The sequence below is a fragment of the Falco rusticolus genome, chromosome 8, assembly GCF_015220075.1.
Source record: "Falco rusticolus isolate bFalRus1 chromosome 8, bFalRus1.pri, whole genome shotgun sequence".
NCBI lineage: Eukaryota > Metazoa > Chordata > Aves > Falconiformes > Falconidae > Falco > Falco rusticolus.
In genome coordinates, this window is record NC_051194.1 from 33470635 (window position 1) to 33496336 (window position 25702).

Here is a 25702-nt window from a genome sequence, read left to right on the forward strand (position 1 = left end):
AACAGAGCAAGCATTTGCCTCACCATCTGAAGCCTAAGAATAAAATTGAAAATACAGAATACTATTAACTGCATAGTAGTTTGCTCTTTGGATGTGTTTCACCTTTTTTCTCAAATACTTTATGTTTGAGACGCTGAACCTCAGATGGTCCAGCATTACTCTGAAGCAAGTACTACCGACTTCTCTTGCTTGTAAGGGAATATTACACTAATATTACTCTTTCCAGGTGATATGATTTCTGTCCCACTCACTCAGTCTTGTGTTTTCACCTTCTTGGTGACCATAAAGTCTCTTTCTGACTCCACATTAGAGCTGTACAGAGGAAGGGTGAATGAAGATAACAAGGTGAGATTTTGAAAATACAGCTTAATCTAAGGCCACATTCAATCAAGTTCCGTTTCCTTCAGTCAGCACCTGTCTTCCATAAAAGCACATGAAATATGTCTTCATTTAAATGCAGGATTATTACTATTCATATCTTACCTAAATGACTCAATGAATTATTCAAGACTGGTGTTGAATAATCTCTCATGGGATCTAAAGACACACTTGGTTTTAGAAATTATTTTTCATTAAATTTTTCACTCTTCAAATGAAGCTACACTTGCATTTCAGTGGCTGATGCAACAAAAAAAATTTAGTGTAAGAATCTGATATTTTTTCAGTGTCTCCTCAGATAAGGCCTCGACAATCCCTATATAGTCTGGTTTGAGAAAGATCTCCTTCCAGGAAAAAAAATCTCAGAGAATGGATGCTTCTACAAGATTTGTTGTTCTGTTTGGTGATGTGAAATTATGGGAAAGAATTTATACAAGATCCGTAATAGTCTCTGAAAGGTTATGGATTAGAGTTATAAAATGCAGGGAATTATTGAAAAAAAATACAAAATAAACTTTGGGGAACATAAAATTGGGCTTAGTGCATTGCTGTTGAGTTTGTTCAGAATGAATGCTGTGCTTTTGAAACCACTTTCAGTGCTTTAACTGGGAGAGGGCTTAGTGACACATCACCATTATCAAAAGCTCATATGCTGAACTAACTGTAAAGAAGGCAAGATACATAACTCTTCACTGTCCTTTTTTTGCCCCTAACATTCCTGTTCTTTCACATCTCACTGGAGCAAGTTGTTGTTTTGCTTCTCACAAATGTGCAGAAATATTGCCCCCCCAGCAGCACTGCTAGAGATACAGTTCAAAAGATTTGCTTCATGTTGACTGCTGAGAACAATGATCACCTCAGTAAAAGACTGATAAGGAAAAGTGAAAAAAGCATTTCCAGTGCTAAACATGACATACGCAGTGCTGCTAGCCAGACCTGTTTCATTCCTGACTGGTATGGTCTCCTGATGCAGAGTCACTGAAGGCCCCGAAGACCAGGGAAGAGCAGTCTCAGGCATTGTATTTAACTAGTTCAGGCAGCTGAGTTTTTCCTAAGCTATCTGGAGGAAACCAGAATGCTATTACACAAATGATCTTCTCTAAACCATTATCTGTTCTTTCAGAGATAAGGACAAGAAATGTAAAATTTTTCAAAGCCCCACTAATTTTATTGGCTTTAACCTGTGCTATGACGTGCTTGATAAGAGCAGTGTATTTCATTCTTTTAACTGTAGCGTTTGCAGACTTCGGCTATTCTTCATAGCAGGTACAAGGTGATCCACACTGTGAAATGCAATGCCATGTTAAGGAAATATTGTAGCAATTCTAATTTTTCCTCCTTTCCTTTTTCTCTGTGTTCTTCACTTTCCCCAGCAGCCACAAAAGTTGTTAGAGCAGGCAGACACAGAGGTGTTTCATGTTTTTCTTTTTGAAAGTGTCCAGGATCACGTTACAGGCTTTGCAGTTAGTTGGAGTGCTCAAAACCAACACTTGAATCAGAGATTGTCTTGTCAGTTCAGCTCTGCAAATCTTTGGGTGCATTCAGGGCTTCTGTCCTCCAGACAGCTGTTCCCTCTGTGTTTGGTCTTGGCTTTACCAGAAGCAGGGGATCACTTCGCACAAATACATTCACCATGTTCCACCTTGCTCACTGCCCAGGATAAAAGCCAGACCCCCAAAACATTTCTTTGCTAAATACAGCTGCCACAAAACCTGTCTTGGCATTTCACAGATATTTAAGGCAAAAAGCCTCTAGGTCAATCCCACAGCCAGCACCAGGACTCCTTCAATACAAACATCTTCGGCAACCCCACAAACCACCCCATGCTCTGCCTGATGGGTTTATACATGGTCCCTTTCAGGCTTTTCTCCATGGGTGTTTATGCTGAAATGATATTATGCCAGTAAGTGGCATGAACAACAAAACCAATATTTAGTCCAGAATTTCACTGTCATTTTTGAGATCTCCTAGAAATGCCTTAAACTTTTCAAAAAAGTTTCTTTGCATAAAGAGAAGTAACTGTGCAGACTTTTGACTGACCTGTTATGGCTGGCCATACGTACGTTCTTATCTAAAACCCCCTCCTTCTGGCAGCTCACTTACCAAACACAGCATGTTTCCTTCCTACTTATCTCATCAGCAAAGATTAATGGATGGACGGAGCCTAGATATGTCTACTTCTGATCCTTCCTTTCCAACTCTGATCTTGGCAAGCAATACCACAGCTTGGGTCCCTTGCTCTCACCTGTGATACAGGTAAGCCACATACAGTAAGGCTAGGAAGTTACACAGGCTCTCCTGTGGGGCTGCCTAGGGCTGAATGACAGTCAAAACTTAGAAGCCTTTTCAAATATATATCTTCCCCCCTGCCCCCGCCCCTCCCCTGAGCGAATGGAGAAGATTTGTATCCTGGGATTATAGGAAAAAGTACAGAGGAAAGCTCAACACACAGCTGTAGTAGAAGACTCAGGACTTGAGGAAGGTTCTTCAGGGCAGAGCTTTACCAACACCCTTCGTTACCTACTCTACTCTAGAGCACATTACCCTTTCCTATTGTGGTTCATGGCTTTCTGCACTTCTCATGTGAGAACCAACGGCATCAGATTAGGAAAGCTCAGGGTGAGGAGGATGACATAAGTCTCTGGGACAGTATCTGGTGAAATGAGTAAGACTTGGCAGACTGGCATATTATACATGTATACAGAACGCACACACTTTGTACATGTAGATAAGGGCACTCTGTAACAACACAAAGATCTAAAGAGTAAGTGATGTATTGGACCTTGTTTTGAGCTCGGTAACATCATTAAAAGGCAGGAAAACTCCACTGCTGTAAAAGTTAAAGTCACAGAAAATCACTGCAAATAAGAACAAATGAGAGAGGTCTCACAAGTTTTGTGTAAGCTTACTCTGCACACATTCATTCTACTACACTTACAGACTGAGAAAGCAAAAAAAACCAAAACAACCCCACCTTCTTGCAACCAGTCTCTTAATGTATTTTAAATCAGGCAAAATGAGCTGGTTTTAATTCACTATGCAAGTGGAACTGGCCGTATAAGACCCTCTTTGACACTATGAATAAATCCCACATGGGCAAAGATAAATAGAAGGGTGCTGCATACAAAATGAAAGAGTAAATAAAATATACACCTCTAACAATCTTAAGAGGAATATACTTCTCCCACACCAGGAGTAACCACATAAATCACAAGGCCTCAGCTCACAACCATTTAACCATCTTCTATAAATACCAACTAAAAATATTCACCTGAAACACTTGTTTCAATTCACTTCACCATGCCTATAAATAATTTCTCTGTCAAACAGGATCCCATGCTAATCCAGACTACTCTAATCAGTCCACACAAATCACTCCTTACAATTCCAATAAAATACTCACAGAATATGAAGAATCATAAATAAGCAAAGAGTTAATAAACTCTGCCAATTAATCCTAACATACAGTCCCCTATTTATACATACCTAAACCACAGCATACATCAGATTTCTCAACACCTGTCCTCCAGGTAGATGCTTACCTGAGCTGTTGAATTAGATCTTCCCCTTCTTTAATAACATTGAGTGTAGCGTCCAAGGTGGCTGTTTGTTGCTGCTGAAACTGCTTGATAAGCTCCTGAACTGCATCCACGGAGTCAGCACAGACATCCTCTAAGAGCTCCTTCTGCAGATCTTCCATCCATGTCCACAGCTGGGAAGGAGGGGAGGGAAATACAAATCAGAGAGGGATTGAGATTTAACCCTTTTGCTCTCTAATTCCAAATCAGTAAGCATTAACTAGGGCTGCAGGTTTCACATGAAAACTGACCTAAAGTTTCTAAAACCAAAATAATACATTGGTATTGATTCTGGTTGATGCAATTCTATTTTAAGCAATAGAGTAAAAGAAATATAATATCAGGTATTTTTTTTCCAAAATTAATTTGCATTTCAGTTCATTATGTGACAATAACTATATAAATCTGATTAACTCTTTACACAAATAACAAATTACAGTGCCCTACAGCTGTGATAACCTAACCCTTTTTAGGACCTGTGTGCTATCAGCTGCTATTAATTTCACACGCAGCTGAAGCCTGTTGCAGAACAGACCTAAAATCTTTGGTATGTATGTATGGTACTGGCTGAAGTCTAGCTGTGTGGGCTCAGCTATGCCTTCCCAGCCAGAAGGTCTTGTGGAGGGTTAGGGGGTTTTGTGGGTTTCCACCACTCATCCCCCTCCACAAAATGCCCCTCAGACTCTGCTTTTTAACTTTGGGAAATCCAAACATAGGAGACAGCAGTATCCCCAATCAATCCCATGCAGATCCTTTTTTTTTTAAATAGTCTTGGTAATCAATTTCAAAACAACAACAACAATAAATCATTTGAGTAAGTGCTTAGATGGGAATTTCCAGCCAGCTGTTCATCAGAGATCTGGGCAGTGGCAGGCAAGCCTCAGCAGCATCTTGTTGGCTGTAAAGGCTTAAAGCGAACGGAGGTGTCCCCTTTAAGCTTGCTCTGAAAAGTGAGTATAAAATTGCACCAACTGAGCTGGCAGTGTGCCAGCAAATCCTAATGACTCCACCAGAGAGACTTCTCTGTGCCATGCCTGCCCCATTAACCCACTTTCTGCTGGTACGTTCTGCAAAGTAGCAGAGAAGTACAGGAGCAGGAAACAAAATGTTCCACCAGTGCACTGGGAAATGTCAAAGGAAGCAGTGCTGGCGGTAGCAGGGCTGCACTTCTGCCTGCCGTTCCAGGGGGCTGCAGATTGTCTCAAAGGGACCTACAGGTACCCCCTGAAGCAGATGACAGACGTTGTGTGGGGGTGGCAAAAAGAGCTGGTAAAAACGTTTCTGTTCAAAATGAGGTGCACTAGATCCCCAACCTACAGGATTTTTTTCTGAGATTGAGAATTCTGCATGTCCATGTAAAATGAGAGGAGGAGAGGGATGTCTGAAATGCCAGCTGGCAAGGCTTCCCACAGTTGGGGTCCAAACCTAAAGCCAGTCATTGAATGTTACACTATACACATGCCACTGACTTCAAGGATATCACCCTGATCTAAACCAAAATAATAAAAATCAAACCCTGTCCCAGCACTGCTCATGATACCAGAAAAGGGAGAGCCCAGCTCCCTGTGCTCTGCCCCCACCTCAGCCACTGCCTCCTTGCTTGACAGACTTGCAAAAACAATCTTTAAAACTTATGGTTAATTTGAAGGCTTTTCAGTTAGATTTTCAGGGTCAGCTTTGAATATTTTGGGTAAACGCCTCTGTTTATGGATAAACAGCATAATCATAATGGCCTAGCCTACCACTGGCCTAAAATGGAATGCCTTTGCTCAGGTTATTCACATACTTTCACATTCTCAGGAGAAAGGCATGCTATAAAAAGGCAACTATTAATAAAAGAAACAAATATAACTAGGCAGGCTTGTGAAATAAATGAAAGAATGAAAACATATTTAAAGAAAAAAATAGAGAGCTTTTTAATTTGTGGCCTGAGGTCCACATGCTGAACTTTGGGAAGCCACCATAAAGGAAAATGCGTTAATGCCTTTATGTACAAATCACATTCAGAATCCTCCTGCTTTTGATCTGATCCCTGCACCCACTCAAACAGTAGGGACAGCTGGACTGTAACAGGCAAGAACCAGGCTGTCCAGAAATATTACTTTCTCTGCTTATCAGATCTTCAAGTAATACAGCACTTCGTAACTACAGAAGAGAAAAATGGCCATGCGTATAAATCACCCTTCTGTTTCAAGTTGGGAAGTCAGTAGTTTTAATATTTCTTGCTGTTCATCATATTTCATTTTTCCACTTAAGATAACAAAAAAAGCCCAGAGAATTTGCTTTACAAAAATGAAAGTGAAACTGAGAACTTGCTTTGTTGTTAGGAATTTGCTGTTTTCTTGAAATTATCATGTTAGAAAGGGCAGAGAAGAAAGTTTCCAATCTCCCACTGCGACTTCAGAGGAAAACCCTGTTTTCAAAATCGTGTCCAGAACCCAGCTTTCAGAAGCAGCCAAAAGGATCTGGACATTTGAGATCCTAAGTCACTTTCTGAGTACACTTCTATATCAAAGCAGTCTTGACATACTTAAACATAAACTGTACCGTACTCACCTGGAACCAAAACACTCATTAGTTTCAGAGAGCACTGAAATATATTAACTCATATTAGCTTCAGATGTTTCCATTAATGACCTGTGATTGTAAGGATTTGCATAATAAATCTATCAGAATCTAGGTCATCCTTGACTCACTGACCTTTAATCCTTTAGACTCCACCAATCCCTGGTAAATCCTAATGCAAAGAATCAGTCAATAAGATTAGGGAGACCTTTCAGGAACAATTTTACAATAGGAACTCGATTCAAAAATCTCTTAGGTTATTCACTACAATTAACAGCACCTGAAATAAATTGCTACAAAGCCCCACTTGTGAATGCCACAGAAATGGGAAGATGCCTCCACGTCACTGCAAAACCAGAGTCAGAAAAGCTGTTAATCACAAAAAAGAAATCACATCCTGTTTGTCACTATTAGGGCTTGATGTTTAATTCTAGTGCAACTATTCAACTGATTTAAAAAAATCCTATTAAAACCTCAAATAAGCAGATACCTTGTGCATTTCCTAATTCATGCTGTGACCTACTCTAAACAGCTAGCTGGCTTACACTGAGTGAATTGTTTCAAGTTTTCATTGAAATTTGGCATATTACATGGAACAACTTTTGCCTGATATTTGCAGAAACTGACTTTCTTCTTTTATTCTTAGCACAAGCAGAATTTGTGAGCACCTGTCCTATTCACATACAATACCCCAAACTACTGCTAATGTATCACTTGATCCTACACAGGGGGCATAGGCAGATGCATGCAGGCATTTCAAATACACAATATTTCCATATCCAGCTGTGGTCACTTTTACTAAGCTTGTCAGTGATGTGCATGTCCAGAAAAGGAGATAATCTCTACAATGTAGTACCTAACGTACTAAACAAAAAATATAGAATCCTGGAAAAAATGAGGAAATAACACAAAAAAAATTTTTGTGCTTCCTTCAAATTGATCTATGCTTTTGGTGTGATTAATTTGATATAGAAATACTAACACATAAGTGTAAAACCTGAATTAAGTTCATCAGAGAGATCCAGCCACAAGTCTGACTCATGCAAAATGTTACAGTTGTCAGCTACGCAGAAGTCCAAGGCAAATACCTATACCTAAAACATCCATGCTGAAGGTCCGTAAATGTTCCAGAATTGAGGCTTTATTTATGAAGGTAACCATGGCTTTAAACAAGAAAAACAATTCTCTTCTGATTACTAGACCAGTGGAAAAGAAGAATGACTCCCCCCCCTTCTTTTGGGGGAGCATCTGGCACCTCTTATGCATTGCAACAACTTCTGTGTCTTTTTTGGTATAAAACACAGGCAGTTTCCCTCTGTCCAAAAGACAATACAGCTCTTTATTCACAGCTATTTCATCTCATGCAATACCCTTCATTTTACTCAAGTACTTAATGAGACCACTTACTGGAGGTTTGAAGGACATCTGTGCCTGTTACCTAGAAATTAAAGCCTCTGCCTTAGAGCAAGGGACAACTTTAAATAAAATCTAAACCCTAAAGAGATTGCTAAGAAAATCTTGCCTGTGTATTTGGAATAACTATTAAACACCCAGTGTTTATACACTGCTATTGGCAAATGCCAGAGATGGCTTTTAATCCCCTCAAAACCGGTTTAAAACCACTGAGTAACGAGACCAGTGAAAAGCAAAGAACCAGTCAGTTCAATCCATGAGAATTAACATTATATCTTTTTGCTAGCAGTTCAAAACAGGGTTGTTAATGGAAACAAGCAACTTCCCAGGGTATATGTTCTACCCTTTTACTATGCCAGAGAAGTGTCATGTGTTGCAGAGCAGGCCCCAAAAGGATGCTCATGCCAACTCAGTGAAGTGAACATCCATCATGGCAATGAAGGCTAGAGCAGAACACAGAAGAATTCAGTGGAATATGGGGACTCTCCTTTCCCACCTGATATTCACTGCTTCCACTCCGTAAGTTGTAATATAAGTGTGCAGAGAACCAAGGGCAGGTTGAGAAAAAAACCCAAACACAAACAGAATTGCTCCAGAGAGAGCTGTCCAAGGTCCATCAACCCTATTTTCCTCTGCTACTATGCCAGGCTCATACAAACCTTTTCTGAGCAGTAACATCTAGCTTTCTGGTAATATGCATTAGGAAGTCACATAGACCCCAAGTTCAGGCTAATTTATGGCAGGATTTTAAACTGTGCTTAAGTTTAAGCACCTATTCAAGTGCTGTTGTGAATCTGGCTTCACTGTGCAGCCTTTAGGAAATGGCCTTTTCTACCTTCATTTTCCCACACTAGCATGGTGGAGATAATAAAACTTTTCAGCACAATTAATCTTCATCAGCTGATGTTTATTCACACTTAGAAGGCATCCAGTGCTGTTTCAGTTGAAAGAACTGATGGTTGTTATAAATTGGAAGCATATTTCAACAACGTTTTCCAAAGTCACATTCAAGGTCTCATGCAAACGTCAACAGAAACATAGAAAGCAATGTATATGCAATGATGAGCTGTAATGTGACCGCATGTCACTAGCAAAGTGTCACACAGTGACAGCATACCTAATAAAATGGGACAAGATGGGTTATAACCAAATATTACGTATGAAATGCCACAATATGTGACTTCCACAGTAAGATACAGCTGATGAGACACCCTGCTGCAAGAAGTAATGTTGTCAGACACCACCAAACTGGTTGGGAAGAAACAACAAGTGGAAAGAAAGAGAACGTTTTGTGAAAAAAGCCACCTCATCTCTTCCTAACCTCCTTCTTGCTTTTTCCCTTTTCCTTGCCAATTTTTTGACATTCATCCTTGGTTGGGCTGCATCTGGTGCTTCTGTATGCTGACGCTTTTTAACTAGTAACCTTGCCTATGGCCAAAGGATTTGCAATACCTAAACATCTGATGCTTTTTCCAAGTCCTGCATGGACCAGATTGATATAGCACAAAATAATCTCCTCGCAAGGGAATTGTGATTTGGGTATCTACACTTCCATCAGGGAGTGTGTAGATCCCCAGCCCAAGGTCATGTAATTGTAATTCAGAGACTATTTGCCCTAGGAAAGAAAGTTGGATTATATCAGATGTACATGTTCTGTGTCACTTATGCTACCATCACGAATTGCAAAAGCATGTTCTTCTTCTAGTAAAATTTTAAAATTAGTTATTTGTAGTCATGATTCTGGATGTAATTAACTGAAGTAATTGTACTAAGCAAATCAAATTCTGCACTTGATCATACTGCTAATAGGCTTGGAGAAGTTCTTCCTACAGCAGATTTACTCAGATTTATACCAGTGTAATACAGTACAATTTAATGCAGCAGGAGCTTTCCACAGCTGTAAAATACAAACTACAAATTCAGCAATTTACTTAAATAAAAGCAGGTACCATTACATTTTCTTCTGAATTATTCACTGGTTCTAAACATTCCATTACTTCTCAAATGGGACTTGCACTGCCTCTTTCCTCTGCGCTTTTCCCAGTGACTGGCCATATCACTTGCAGTCGTACCCTGATCTGCTGCTTTGAGCCTTTTGCACAACTTTGTGCACTATGCATAGAAATCTCAGAAATAAATCACTTGTGATAATTCTGAATCATTCTGAAACTTTCTAAGGATTAAACAAACTGTAAGACCTTTCTCTAACCAAAAAGTCTTATTGGATCCATCAACTTGAACCACTATACTGATACTAACCATTTTAAACTAGTTGTGTTGACTCTGTTGCATACATGAAGTGAAGGTGCAACAGAATGCGTCTTGAGTGATGAGTGAATTACAGGAGTGTCACTGTATGGCTTTGATGAAGATTTACTCAGTACACAAATTATCACAGGCACTGGCTGCGCACTCTATTGCTTTTGTACACAGCAGTAAAAGCTGCAAGCCCACATAGTGAAGCTGGGAGAAGCTCATCTTCCTCAGCTTTTTAAAAAAAAAATCAGGAAAATGGGCTGTAATATGACTAATAAAAGGGTACTTTATGAGAGTTGACATATCCTATTTAAAGGTCCTCATAAAACACCCTTCTAGTTGCAGCACAAACCACTGTTATTTGGAGAGCAAGGCATACAGGCTGGAGACCTGTCTCCATAACATGCAAAACACATGCCAGGGCCCTCAAAAGCCAACGGTGACATTTGAGTGAAGCCAAGCAGTCAGTCAAAATGCTGATGAATGACCTGAAAAATGCAGACAGCAAAAAGTATGAACTTAACTGCAGTCTATAGGAATCCTTTGGCTAGCCCACGGCAGAATGATGGAAAGAACTCTTCCATGTCCCTGCCCTTGCTCTGCCGCAAGTTTGACTTCCTGACATTTGGTTTATGTGGCTGCATTTACAAGCATTTAATTCTTTTTACCTTGGTTCTGTCTCACAGGTTTTTGCCATCACAGATGGTAGTTTTATTCACTAGCAGTCTGGCTGTGCTTCAAACTCCCCTGCTCAAGAGCGGGATGTGCTGCCAGGATACCACAGCTCTCTTCATTCCCAGCTTCTTAATCTTTCATGAAAAAGCCTTGCTTCTAGACAACAAATGGACAGGAAAGAGGGGTACCCCGCACCATCCCAGCTGTCCTAGTTCCTCATTCTCAGACCTTTGGTAGCTTTATAGACACGATTTAACTCTGCAAAGAAACCATCAGCACGAATGACTGGTGAATGTTTGCATTTTGGTCAAAACCACAGTCTATGCTCTGGAGTTGGAGAGGGATTTGCTTTTGATTCTGTGCTTCATGGTAATTGATTGCTGATAACCAAAAGTGAACTTTTTACATAGCTCACACAAAAATAACACTTGTTATACCAGCAGAGCCCTCTCTACAGACCCAGTCGTCAGAATGATAACAGTAGCTGGCAACGCATCTGTCTCCTCCAAGGAATCTGCCATCCAGGTAAAGAACTGCATGCGTTATCTGCATTTGCAGCTCTGGCAGTTCACTTCTCGCACAGCCTCTGCTCTCTGTCTGCAAATCCACCTCTGATGGGTTTATCAGAATATTTAGAAAACAAGTACTGGTTGTTGTTGTTGTTTTTTTTTAAATCAGCGTTTACTTAATCCCTTATAAATGCAATTTTTTCCACCCCCTTGTCTTGTTATTTCTTTGCTTATAATATTCCTTCTCGTCAAACTACACTGATTCAGCTCCTAGCAAAAACAATTCATATTTGTTAAGAGGCATAAATTTAAGCTTTTATGTTTCACATCCCTGCAGTGAGAGGGGGGACAGATTTTTTCAAAAGTCTGATTTTGTATGCTGCTTTCTATCTATTACAGCTGTTAATTTTATCCATTGAAGGAACAAATTTTCTAGATTTTGAACAAGGCACGTAGTGCTTCATTCTAACCCTGAAAAGTACTGAGATTTGAAATGGCCAGTCAGTGAATATTTTATGTGCAGAAAGACAGTTTGGGTCATTTTGGTGTTTTATGCTTTTTGGTTTTTTAAATCTGGCTGTAATACGAGAAAAGGAACAAAAGCACTGTCCAGGACAGGAGTAGTGTCAAAGTGCGTAAGACAAATACTTTGTGGGAGACATGTTCAGAGAACAAGACCTTTTCAGGACTTCCAGAAGTTGCCAGCAAGTGGAATTGCTAAACTGATTATCCCCTTCATCACAAGTCTCTATTATCTGATGGGTGATTACTCTGAAATGTCATTTTAATAATCAAACAGTTAAAATCAAACAGCAAATTAAGTTCAGTAACATTAACTTTGAATCCTGGGTCAATTTACAATGAATGACAGGATTATGCAATATATCCCAGAACCACTATCATGTTTGCTCCATTATTAACTCTGATACATTCTGTCAACTCTTCTGATGAGAGTCAACTGCAGCCAACCTTAGCCCCTTGAGCTTTCTGCTTCCTGCTTCCCAGCAACTCTGCCACAACGTGAGGGCCAAGACCTGTCAAAATTAGTGACTTGCACTGAAACAATCTCCTAATCATGATATTCAACCGAAGCAGAGAGAATCTAATTTCACAGGTCTTAGTTATCAAATAAAATTGTTAGCAGTGCCTGCAATAGAACACTGTTACTGTTCCTAACTGGCAAGGTAAACCCACTCCCATTACTCACTTGAGTACCCAATGATATCTGTGGGGTGACCAGTGTGACGTGTTGACCACAAATAGTTAAGGTCTACATAGGAAGTTGCCTGACACTTAATGGTCCAGGACTTTGCTCTCGGTTTCTCATGGCCTTATCAGACAAACTGTTCAGAATGAAACTTTCCATACCAGGTATCTGCTTAAGGTTGAACTTGATGAATTTTGAGGTGAAAGGTTCAGAATGAGAGGAAAGGGAAAAGGAGTTACTTTGCCTGTGTTTTAAAAGGAGTCTTATTTCTGCTCACATGAGATGCTCCAGACCCTCAATACTTTTAAGCAAGGGTTTGAAATTTTGCAAGATTTAGCCCTGATGTCAAGAATATACATTATGCCATCCCTGTGAAAATTTGCCCAGATTTGGTCACTCAGAAGACCTGCCAAGTACCAGTTTGCACATGTTCAGAAAGAACCTGTTAAGAGATTGGCAGCTTATTTCTCTCAGCGTTAAATATTTCCTAAGCATACTAATCCCGTTATTCTGTGGGCCAAGTAGACCTAGCAGGCTCCACATGGAACTGCAAGCACTGAGCACCTCGTCCTATGCTCTTCTGACCTACCAACAGCCAGCAAAGCACAGGGCACATGACGTGAAACCACACTACTGCTTCTCCTGCTTTTTTCCTACTCTCTTACTGGAGTCAACACAACCCAAAATGGTGATCTGAAATCCAACGAAAAATGAGAAAAATAGGGATGGTATGAAAACATGCTTTTCATGCACCAAAGAACTATGAAGCAACTGCAGACTGCTTTGTAGACCCATATTGCAAATGGATCTAATTCAGTGAAGTTCCTTGTTCTTAAATTAGCAACTGCATTATCAGCTAATACAACAAGTAATGCAACAAACCTTTATGTCAGTTACATGGAGAATACACTGGGGTACATAGGCTTGCTCTTAAACACCTAAATTAATCCTAAAAGCTTAAAATCCTGCCGATGAAGTCAAGAATTTATTTGCATGTAGATATCACACAGAGCTATCTATGTGCAGCCTCACCTCAACACCTACTTGACAAAAGTAATTCCCAGGCTTTTCTACCTTGTAGTTTAAGCTCCCAGCAATGAAGCTGTATCAGAAACTGCTGGTACCAGTATTTCCTGCCACTTTAAGCCAGGTAAAGCAAAACTATAATTGCTAAATAGAGAAGAAAATTGGTATGGAAAGTAAAGACATTTACAAGATGCTAAGTCATCATTTAATTATGCAAGAGGATTTAAAAAGTTTTTAATGATATGGAAATAGTGACTGTACTCTTGTATCTACACACAATTGAATTGTAAAGCACACTTCAGAACCATAAGTTTAAAACTGTGAGACCAATGTAAAATACTAAGATTCAGACAATGAATTACAAGATGCTTTTATTATTTGCCTTGAGGTTTTTGAGTCTTCCAGGTGTGATTTTATCACATCTGCAACCTCTTCTCCAGGAGGCTAAAAAACTATTCTATTTTAAACAAAATGAAATGATAGCCAAGAATCCTGTATCATCATTTGATCCTAGCAGCTGAGACCTCACAGAAAAACATCAACTGTCATAGGATTTGTGATAAAACTGCAAGATTTGACAATCCTGCCAATAATTAATTCAGATCTGAAGTAAAAACCTGAATTCAATCACACTTAATCCTGAGAGAAATTATTCAGGTACAATTCTGTTGAAAGCACTGATAATAATTTATAATTTTACCCTGCTATACAGATAATTGGATTTGATTCCCAGGGTAATGCCTTGGCCTAAAAGGGTATGAAAATATTGACTATAAACTAAGAGAGCATAATGAATACTGCAGGACAGTGAGACACGCATCTCTTTTAGGCATGGCAATAGGACAACTACATTACTCATCAGTTATGACACTAACAATCATTTAGGGGACTGCTCTAAATTTATGCCTCTAAAATGTTTTTACCATACCAGAAAGTCATAATTTCAGCCTATTGCATGTATTGCTAAATAAGGCCAGTTAAAAAAAAAATGTTGTTATGCTTAATTGACAGTCTTTTTCATATTCCTTCAACTGTGTAAGTCAGAGTTTAGCAGAAGGAATCCTCTTATAATGCTTTCACATGAAATGAGCAGTGATTCAAGTCTGCTGTAGTATAGAAAAGCCACTCTTAACTTTCATTGTTCATGAGATATCTGGATTTAAATGACTTGCTCATTCAACACTATATATTGTCCTGAAGAAATCCCAGCAAGGCAGATTACAAAAGGAAACATTTCTATGACAAGGTCACTTTTTAAAAATGGGAGCTGTTACAAGTTTCCCATGTGCTGGGAATCTGAGCAGTCACAGATGGAGATGAAGAGGGAGGCAGAGTACAGGTCAAACAGGGAGAAGTTCACAATCAATGTACTCATCCATGTTTAGGAATTACCACATCTGAAATGCAATTCGTCTGTGCTAGGAAGACTGTCAGAAGCGGTATGTTTGTTGCAGAGAGATATTTAGAATATTTCCATAATACCCATGTCAGTAAGACTGATTCTTTCTACTTAATTCTCCATTTTACCAGTTCTGTCTCAGTAGATTAATATATCAAGAAATAATGAGAATTTGGGAAACTTAGATGAAAAATATACCTGGGCCATAGTTTCCTGCATTATTGCCAAGATAACATGAAGGGGAGTGTTACTCGTTTCCAAGGACATAAGAGAAACAGTTGCTAATAGTTTAAAAAATGTTTTTAAGAACTACAAAGGATGAAATCAATAATGATCGTTATGATTAAGTAAGTAATAACACCTTCTAGAATAATGCAAAATATGTCAGGTGTTAAACTTGTTAACAACATGCCAGCCAAACTGCTTTCTCCTTGCCCCAAGGCACTCCTAGGTGATGGGTCGGGATGGGCATAGCCCAGTCCAGCATCAGGTACAGCATGGCGTGTAGGAAGGGCAAGGTAAATCAAGGAGGCGTATGTCAGCACTGTAACTGGAAAGTCTTCTGGTGAAACAGCAGCAATGGATCTCCGATCTGCCTGTATTTCACTGCTGAACCAAAGGGGTTTTTACCTTGACATCTGCTATAATTTAAATCTGACTGTGAACTCTTTGAACTTAGCTAAAACGCTACTGGCTCAAAGGGAATTTTGCTTGACAAATCCTAAGTTCAAAGTTGGAACCTAATGTTATCTTTGCTGTTTGGAACTGAAATCCCAGCAAATGCAGTGAATTTATTTTTAAGCAGTTTCATTGAATGAGCATGGATGGTGCAGATCTGACCTGGATAAGTGGGCAAGTGGCTAGAGCAAGAACCTGCATTTGGTCCAGCCCAGCTCTGTAGGCTGGGAGGTCACACTGAGGCTGAGCTCATTTCCTAGGCAGACCCCAGAGAGGAACCAACTGAGATCAGCTGATAAGAAACACAGAAAGGACATAATACTATCATAGACATGATGGCAAAGGGAGGACATTTGTATTTCTTCAATTTTGAGGAATCCAGCTCTCTCTTTTATATTCACGTTGAAGAATGACAATTACATTGCTTAACTCCCCATTTTACAATATATGTGAAGGGCTAAGCAAGGCCAAGCAATTAGTCATTTCTACTTGAGCCAATTTATTTATAGCATAAAAAGGCAAATACAGATCTGATGCTCTCTTGTAATGCTTTGCCCTTTGTACCAGTTCCCCCCTGGCAGTCTTTGGTTACTTCACTGTGTCTGTGGGGATCTCCTCAGCTGGCAGACAAATACTAAACCAGCAATAATTTCCTCACTTATTATTATTGGCAGAAAATGAGGTATTTGGGCTGTGTGACTCCCACCAGTGCAGAAACGTGTCACTGAAGGAGGCAGGTGCTGACACACAATGAAATTCAGTGAACCTGCAGAAAATCAGAGCATTTGGCCCCCACAGGAGTGAATTAACACAGAAGTGAGTGAAAGCTTCCTTTCTCCTGCAGAGCTACTGTGCATCCTCTGACACTGGGCACCTGCTGGAGACTGCTATAACTTCAGCGGCCTCTTTGCACCCAACCCAATGGCTGTCATTTATTCTGATGAAGGTGGATTCCTGGGTTCACCCTGACTTTGCTGATATCCCAGTTTAACGCTACAGCTGCCTCAATTCCCCTCTAGAGACAGAGAAAGGCACCCGGAGTCTGTCCATTCTAGGTCTCCCTAAAACTGACAGCAAGTACTGAGCTTTCAAAAAAGGCATCACAACACCAACCTGTCTCATGGGTCAACCTCAATGAGGCAGAGATTTAGGGTGTACTGTCAATATCTAGTAAACAGCTGTCACAAAAGACTGTTTTTTTGTAATAGTTAAAAAAATGTGCATTTTTATATTTCTCCATTTCTAGATACCAAAGCAGGGCTCATTAAAACCAGGTGAGTGGAGCAGGCAAATTCCCTTCTTGTTAAAGAAGGGTAGAAGTGAGTATAGTGCACTGCAATCCAAAACATTTAATACAGGGAAGCTTTAGTTCTCAAACCCAAATTAAGCTACACAGTACCAGTAATCATTAGAAGAAATTAGATGATAGAAAACATATTTTGCTGATAACTTCCTGGAGTCATCCCTATCTTTGTGTTACTAGTCACCACCTGCATAGGTGAAGTGAGGTTAATCACAGTAGGAAACTGTTATGAAATAATTTTGCCTGAGGAAATAACCAATTAAGTTTCCCCTGTGGCAAACCAGCATTTCTGCAAGCATTTGAGCTACACTGGAAACAATAGTACTACTCACAAGCTTAAAGTAAACACATTTTAGTGTATTGCTGAAGCAGAATGTAAAAGAAAAATATTAATGTATCAGCAGCTATAATGGCCACACTGTAACTCCATCTTCTATATGGATGTGTGTGTGTGTGTATATATATACATACATATATATGAACGTGTGCACACAACTTCTGTTTAAGGAGGCTCCCCAACATGCTGAAGCCTGCTATACACAACTTGTTCGTAACATGTAAAACCATGAACACAGGCAAAGCTTTCAGCTTCTAAGAGCATCTTTCTGATCAAGTGTGCCTTTGCAAACAGATGCTGCAGAGCATGAAAACAACCATTCTGACTAATTCCATGTCTCTCAGCAGAAACCCTATCTTTAAAAGTCGCTCATGAGTGAATGGCCTTTGGTCTGCAGAAAAATGTGAAGTATGCTTTAATTATGTCCCCAGTGGCCTCCCATTTGATGTCCTGTCCACTGTATCTCTGTATCTCTGGCAAGGCAGCCTTATCTCTGGATATTTTTCAATTACACTAAACAGCATTTCTTCAGGTCCTCACTGATTCATGGTATCAGTATGTGGCTTTTTGCTCTTTAACCGTAATTTTGAAAAGTGAAGTCTGCCCTCATTAAACAATGTAACAATGCAAAAAAAAATCCAGTAACACTTAATAATAATGGATACATTAATTAGCATTATATTCAACTGGAAACCCTCTGAGGATGCATATCACACTGCTAGCATGTTTATACCTAATGTGTTAATATCAACTCGTGTTCTTACAAGAGAATTCTTATTTTTAACAAGACATTCTAGTTGTGAATTTAGCACTGCTTAATATGTTAAGAAACGTTGTTCCTGTATTTTAGTGTACTGTATCTTTCATATATTTCATTCACATTTTACTTCCTCTTTACAACGGTTCATCATATGCATCAAACGAACTGGTATCAGCCCTGCATGGTGAAGACACCTTTTCTCTGTTGTCTGAGTTTTCAGTCAGCCTCTTGCAGCAGTCTGCAATACTCAGAAAAATTCCTTCATGCACATCTTACCTCTTTGGTGTGGGTATGGAAGGAGACTGACATGTCCAAGAGAAGTTTCCTCTGTTCCACCCTCCGGACAAAGTCCTGAATCCGTACTTCCAGATGCCGGGCTGCTTTATAGATCTCTTCAGGGTCACATTCCCCAGTCTGAGCCAACTGTTCTGCAGCCTCCAAAAGCTTGTCTGCATTGGTGTACGTATTCTACCAGCAATCAAAGCAAGAAATGGAGTATGAGTAATACAACTGTGGCAAGTAAACCCCTGAAATAGGATGTTTATACTTTCAAAAGTATGAGAAAAAGTGATTACCAGAGTTTTAAAACAAAAGTTAGAATTCCTACTAGCACTGCCCTCTGTGAAAGGAGAATGTATAAAGCCACTTAAGACTAATACCTGAGTACACATGAAATAATTTCTTATTTGGAACACACCACCCCAGCCCAATCCTGCCAGGCACAGCAGCAGGACTGTGAACTTGTTTATTTCCAAGTTGCCTGGAATTTCTCAAAGATAATGTAATGAAGCAAGTGGGACTAACGACCTCAGAAGCCTATGGTGCCTCACATGACAGTCGGCTACTGGCTCGTTGCAAAGGCATCCCAATGGCTTTCATGTTATAGCATGTAATTACGTTAGCCAGAGACATCTCAGCCTCAAAAACCATTTTCCTTTCACTGGCTTTTGTGAGATAACTTGAGAAGACTGTCTTCAAGTTCCTTCTATGTTTTTTCTTCTCATCTACTATTCTGCATCGTATTTCTAAATGGAGTAATTCTATCTGATTAGCTTGCAGCTCAGTATGTAATGCTCAGATTGTTTTGGAGGGGTATAATTTCCAGTTTGTCCAAGGCACATACCTGCCCTCCAGTACATAAGAATTTGAACACTTCACCATCCTGAATAGATTTACCCCATAGCCACAGCCCTTGCGATATGAGATGTATTACCTCCACTTTAAAGAGAGGGAACTGAAGAATGCAGAAGTGAAGCCATGTACCCAAGACATGCCAGACTGTGGAGGAACAAAGGTGAATTACCTCAGCTTTCAAACTACCTGTTTATCCTTTCTTGCCCTCTTCCACACTGCTGGAAAACAGCACTGAACTAATACATGAGAGAGTCTCATAAATAACAGCAGAAATGGAAAGGGAGTGCAGTCATCTTCTCCATAGCCACGGAGCGATGGTTCTGTCAGCTGTGTTTAGCTAACTGAACATAGCCAGCCCTTGCTGTCATAGAAAAGCTTTCTTCACTGAAGCTGAGGCCAACAGCTCTGTGGTGTTTAACACTTAACAAAAATAAGGACAGACAAAGATATCAGCTTAAGGGTGTTTCCAGTACCGGGTGAGATCTTTAGAAATGTTTGGTTTTGGCCTGACTTCTCCACTGGGAATTTTAACCTCTGCATCAACAGAACCAGAATTGTAGCACTATCCTTTTCAAAATCCTGCTGAGAATCCTTCTCAGTTTAAAAATACATTAACTCGATGCATACACATCTTTGAACACTGTGGACACACATGTACTTCTGAGCATTAAAGAAACACTGTCAAATATAAAAGACATGAATCAAGTTATGTTGTTCTTAGATAATACCCTGCTGCAGTCAATAGCTGTTGCTTGAGAAAATATTCAATTTTCTCACTGGCCTCCAAGTGTTTAATGGGGGAAAATATTCCCAGTTATAAAAAGCAGAAAGAAACCAGCTCATTCACTGTTCATTTTCCCAGTTTCTGAGGGTTGACTATAAATACACAGTATTTGCATTTCTCCTTTTGGACTGTGAAGAACATATTCTAGACAGTTTTGTTACCAACAGTAAATTTTTATTCCCTCACTTTCAGGCTGCTGCTATAATGGTTAGGTTGTTAACAGCGGCAAATGTTATGTTTTAATAATCATTTTTTGGAAACCTCTTTAGCTGAGAATTTGTAAAAAATGTTCCATTTAATATGATCTGAATTAGGGTCCAATTTCACTTAACAGCATCCTTTCTGAATGATCCTCTTCCAATAGTATTTGGAGAAAATGCCAAAGCTAGCACTATTCTTCAAAGTCTACTCCACTCTAGGGTTTTTCACACATTACCACTACAACAGCTCAAACACCAGTGCAGCTCCCTGCGGAGACAGCTGTTCTCTGCTTTTATTTATAACATTTAGTATATTTTCAAATGCATTTGCTCTCTGCTTATGGCACAGATCTGGGACACAAACACCTTGAAATACAGTATGAATACAGCTTTACTGCCTTTGTCCCTAACACGCTTATGTTCATCTCTGCTGAAAACCATAGGTTTACTGACTCCAGCATGTGCTGTACCTAATTCCACCTAGACGAGGCGAGCTCACCAATACAACGATCAGATACAAATATACTGCATGGTGAAAAGGGTGTAAGCTGAGCCCTAGACCGGGTAAAAAATTCATGTGGGCTGGCCTCAACAGAGGTTCTGGCCACGCTGCACAGACAGTAAAGGATGCAGTGGTCCTGCAGCAGTCCCTTTTGTATTGCACAAGGTTCTCAAAGGCAAAGGGGAATGTGGAAGGAGGCACATACAGTGTTTCCCCTGGGCTGTGCCAGAAACCATCAGCATACTGTTATACTTTCCTGAACCATTCCCACCTAATCTTGGACATGTTTGCATAAATGTGTCATGCACAAGAAGCCTGAACACAGCACATTTTAAGTATGGTGAAGTTCAGCTCCTTTTCTATGTTTGTCCACTGAGCTTGCAGCTAAGGGTCTGTGTTTTAAAAACAGGTGCTGTTTATGACTGGAAAAACACTAATGGCTTTATCCCTGCCATTACAGAAGGAATGCCTGGTGCTGAGAGACTTCCAGCTCACTGTTGCAGATTTAAGAGATTTAGATACATTTCATGTAAGTAATCACATTTGGGAGTTAACCACACTTGCCTTGAACTCCAGAGTTTGACGTATTCATGAAAGAATTGTCATCTACTGTCTCATGAGATATAAACACAGCACAGGCCAAATAAGCTAGAGGTTAGTTATTTGGTGAGGGCCTGCTCTGCTTTTGTTCTGTTCATTTGATTAAAGTGCATATAAATCATATCAGAAGTTGTTACATGTATCAAATATTTTGAGGCACATCTATTTCTCTACAAGTGCTGAACTAAAGATATGTTGAACCTGAGAGCTTCATCCTGGTTGGTACTGTAATGCTGCACTGCTTGCGTGCGTCACACATTTTCATCCTGAGCTCACTCTCTTCTTAGTAAACTCTTCAGATTAGAGACCCTTATTTCATTTGTTTGAAGCACTTCGTACTTTTTTGGTGTGACATAACCCTGGATCAGGAATGGGTGGGAATCCAAAAGAGAATAAAGTTTCACGATGAAGAGAAGCATATAGTGCCTCCTTGTCCTACTACCCCCAGCCAGAAGAGGTTACCTCAGATTCCCAGTCCTTCTGAGATCTGGCAGGATCTACCAGAAGCACAGGATCTAGGTACATCTCCAAACTGGTATCAGGATTCAAAACTTTGGAAGGAGGTAAGAGCTAATGTAACCACAGAAGGAAATTTTTTCTCCTACAAGGACAATCATAGCTGTCCCCTTTTCTGCAAACTGCAGGTGCATGGAAGTGGCATCCTGAGAAAGGTGACACCAAAAATGGCTAAACCCTCCAAAGGGAGATCCCATGAAGAATCTCTCCTCTGTATCTGTGGAAATTTGTTCCTGTCAAACTACAATAGCATGTGTTCCACAGAAAAATAATCTGAGTTATACAATGATATGGTCTCTGAAATTTTAGGGTTGTATGGCATTCTTTCCTAACATTGCATTAACCCCTGGGAGAAACCTCATGCAAATCCTTGAAATTCTTAGTGATCAGCTAACTGGAATTACATACTTCTGCACCATTTCAAGCACAAAACCAACCACCATCTCAAATCCCTTAATGATCTTTCTATATTAATCTTTGCATAATCACCTATTTCAATCATGAAATCTGCAAACACAAGAAAATGAAACTGTACCCTTCAGGTTTCAGACTGGAAATGGCTGTAATAGATGCTCTCAGAGTTCATTTTAGACAGAACCAGAAGGCTTTCATATATCTTCTGTTTCTTGCGAATAACAAAAAAGAAACACAATTATAGAAAATAAATAGACTAACAAAACCTATACAATAATCCCTACCACAGATCAGAAGGCAGGTGATTGTTGTCTAATCCCATGGAAATATATACCAACAGCATTCCCTGTAACTTTCGTTCATTAGTTCTTAAGAGTTTGATATTCTGTAGCAAGTTGAAAAAAATGGTTTATGAAAAAGCTGATGTGAAATTTGACTGTTACACTTACTGTGCTTTCCTTTGCATTTCAGACCATCAAGGGCCAAAACGTTAGGATCCATTTCCACCTCTGACCCAGGTAGATGGCTCAGCCAGGATTCCACCGTGTCTCCAGGTTAACACACATGAAGCCATCGCTGCATTGGAAATGCGCTATCCAAACACAGCTCTTTTAGCAAACTGCCTAAGATATTTCCTTAAAGTTGAATCAAATACTATTTTGTCCATAATTTTAGTGCCAGAGAAGCGTTTCATCAACTGTTCTCTCCAAATTTAATCCAGGGTAGGAGCTGCACTGATTCTCAACATCAGAGCGCACTGGCTGCCTGCGGTTCATGCTTGGCCTTATTTGCTACACAGACAATAGCACTGCAGTGCTCAGTACAAACTAACCAAAGGGCCCCAATTCTGCTTTGAAAGTACTTTTTCCTAAATAAAAATAAAGCAAAATTAAATGCAAAAACACTGAATAATGTATCAGTTAATTCTTGGACCGATAAAAGTTTAGAGGCAGAACAGAAAGATTTTGCCTTTCTTATGATATGTATTGCAATCTAAAGAAGTCAAATACCTTTGTCATTTAGAAAAAAATTAGAAATGGAATGCAATAGACTATTTCAGTTGGAAGGGACCATCACCTAGTCCAGCTGCCCGACCAATTCAGGGCTGACCAGAAGTTAACACACATTGTTAAGGGCATTGCCCAAACACCTCTTAAACACCGACAGGCTTGGGGCATCGACCACCCCTCTGGGAAGCCTGTGCCTGTGTCTGACCACCCTTTCTAATGCCCAGATGAACCCTCCCCTGGCTCAGCTTTGAACCATTTCCCCGTGTCCTGTCCCTGGATCCCAGGCAGGAGAGATCAGCGTCTCCCTCCCCACCTCCCCTCCGCAGGGAGCTGCAGAGAGCCGTGAGGCCGCCCCTCGGCCGCCTTTTCTCCAAACGAGACAGACCCGGAGCCCTCAGCCGCTCCTCACAGGACATGTCTTCTAGCCCTGGCACCGGCTTGGCTGCCCTTGTCTGGATGCATTCAAGTACCTTAACATCCTTTCCAAATTAGGGAAAAAACACCAAACAACCAAAACCCAGGAAACACCAATCATATATATTTGTGTTTTTACTGACCCTTCCCCACATTTTTAATGCATCAATCAATTTAGTGCAGCAGTTTTGGTTTCAACTCAAGTGTATTTTCAGGAACTGATTCTGTCATTTTTCCTCTACTACCAGCTTCACTTGTACATAGTTTATTGCTGCATGTTTCGAGGCAGGTTACATGGAAAATAGCCGTGTCTAATGGCAATCCAGGGCAGAGTTTGTGCCCTAAATCTGGCCAATTTTTTTCCTGAACAATCTGCCCTTGCACGGTGTTTTACAACTGTTTATCATATTTGAGAGATTTTCATAGTAACTGTCTCCAAGATCTCCAGCATGTTGTGAACTCTGCCAATCAGCCAGTGAAAGATGCTTAGCTGTATACATCAGGTGAAACATGAGGTAGGGGAACAGAGCAGGTGATCAGACACATTACTGCATTAAACACAAACTACATACCCTAGACACTGCACCTCCTAAGCAGACGTCTAGATATGCTGAAGGGGAATGATGCAGCACTGGTCTGCCTTACTCTGTGTTAATCAAGTTCTGGGGCTGTGAAAGGCAGCTGCAGGCAAAGGTTCCTCATATTAATTCAGAGAGCTTTGTCACCTAAGTCTTACCATGTAAAAGGCACAGAAGAGATAGCATCTCTAGAGGCCAGTAAGTACTGACTAGAGAGAGAACTTAGATGACTAGCTTAGATCTGATCTTCTTTACTAAAGACTAGTGATGTGAATCCTGCCTTACGCCTGCAGGCTTAAGTTTAGGAGACTTATTAGGCTTTCTCTGATGTGGTATCTCCTTTATGTTCTTTAGAGTCATGACTTGACTCCTCAACACCAAAGATGAAAACTCAGTATTATTACTCCTGCTGTGAAGATGGGATGCTGAGACAAAGTTCAAAGTCTGATCTATCTCTCACTGAAGACAGTAAAAAGGGTCTTACTGACTTCAGTGAGAACTGGGTTAGCCTCCCAGATATTTAGTCAAGATTACAGGAAGAGACAAAAAATGGCAAAGGGCTGAAAATTCAACTCTGGATGTCTCGTATCCATGTCTTGCACATTGACAGTGGGTATTATTCCTCCCTGTAGAAACTACAGCATGATTCACATTCACAAAATGATAATTATGGAGCTGATTCTGCATTTCTTCCCAATACTTATAAACTATTGTTATCCTGATTTATGAAGCTCAGTTACTGTTATCAGATTCTTTACTCAAGCTACTTTGTTAAAATCTGCTCGGGTTTTTTTAGGTTAAGTAATCTCACAGTCAGGCTTTTGTGGAGAATTACATCTTCAGTAACTTGATATTCTAAAGCAAAAATGAGTGACCACAATGAAGCATTTCTTTGATAAATAAATCTGGGGTTTAAGGAAGCATCCATCTTTGACAAATTCCTCCTCCCTATAAGCAGGGCAAAGGCTAAGTGCATATGATGATCTAATGTAAGATGTGGTTTATTCCATTTGAATTTTGCATAATGAAATCAAGACCTGTATTCTTACTTGTGCTCCATTGCTCTAATTCAAAACAGACTTACCAGGAATTACAGTTACAGAAGTTAAAGGCAGAAAATCCCTCTGAGGTCCTGCAGCCACTCACTTTATCAGTCGGCACAGGGTTGCTCCCTACCGTACACTAGAATGGAAACTTCCAACCTTTTAAAAAAATATCGAGGTTAATGAAGTTTCCATCACCACCTTCTGCAGACTGTTCTTCCCTTTAATATGGCAATTCATCCTGAGTTTTTCTTGTCATAATTTTGCCCCAGTTCTCCTTGCACTGTCCTTCCTGAGGTGTGAGCTCTTCAAATATTACAGCTTGTTACATTCATCTTTCAACAAACACGTAAGAACATGCCTACCTTTAAATGAATGAATCAAATCTGTTTAAGTAGTTCAATAAATGAGGGTCTCAGGTAA

At 40.0% G+C, this 25702-nt stretch overlaps 1 protein-coding gene across 9 annotated transcripts in view; it reads right to left on the reverse strand.

Moving 5' to 3' along the window:
- KALRN (kalirin RhoGEF kinase) overlaps window positions 1–25702 on the reverse strand; it is a 526710-nt gene that overhangs the window by 200450 nt on the left and 300558 nt on the right. For all 9 annotated transcript variants that reach the window (XR_005105961.1, XR_005105960.1, XM_037398618.1 and 6 more), the window contains exons 11-12: window positions 18361–18552; window positions 3921–4090 (exon numbers count right to left, since the gene is read on the reverse strand). Coding sequence is in view for 7 of the 9 variants with exons in the window: in XM_037398618.1 (XP_037254515.1) it covers window positions 3921–4090; window positions 18361–18552 (362 nt within the window). In the remaining 2 variants the exon portion in view is untranslated. The remainder of the gene's footprint in view (window positions 1–3920; window positions 4091–18360; window positions 18553–25702) is intronic.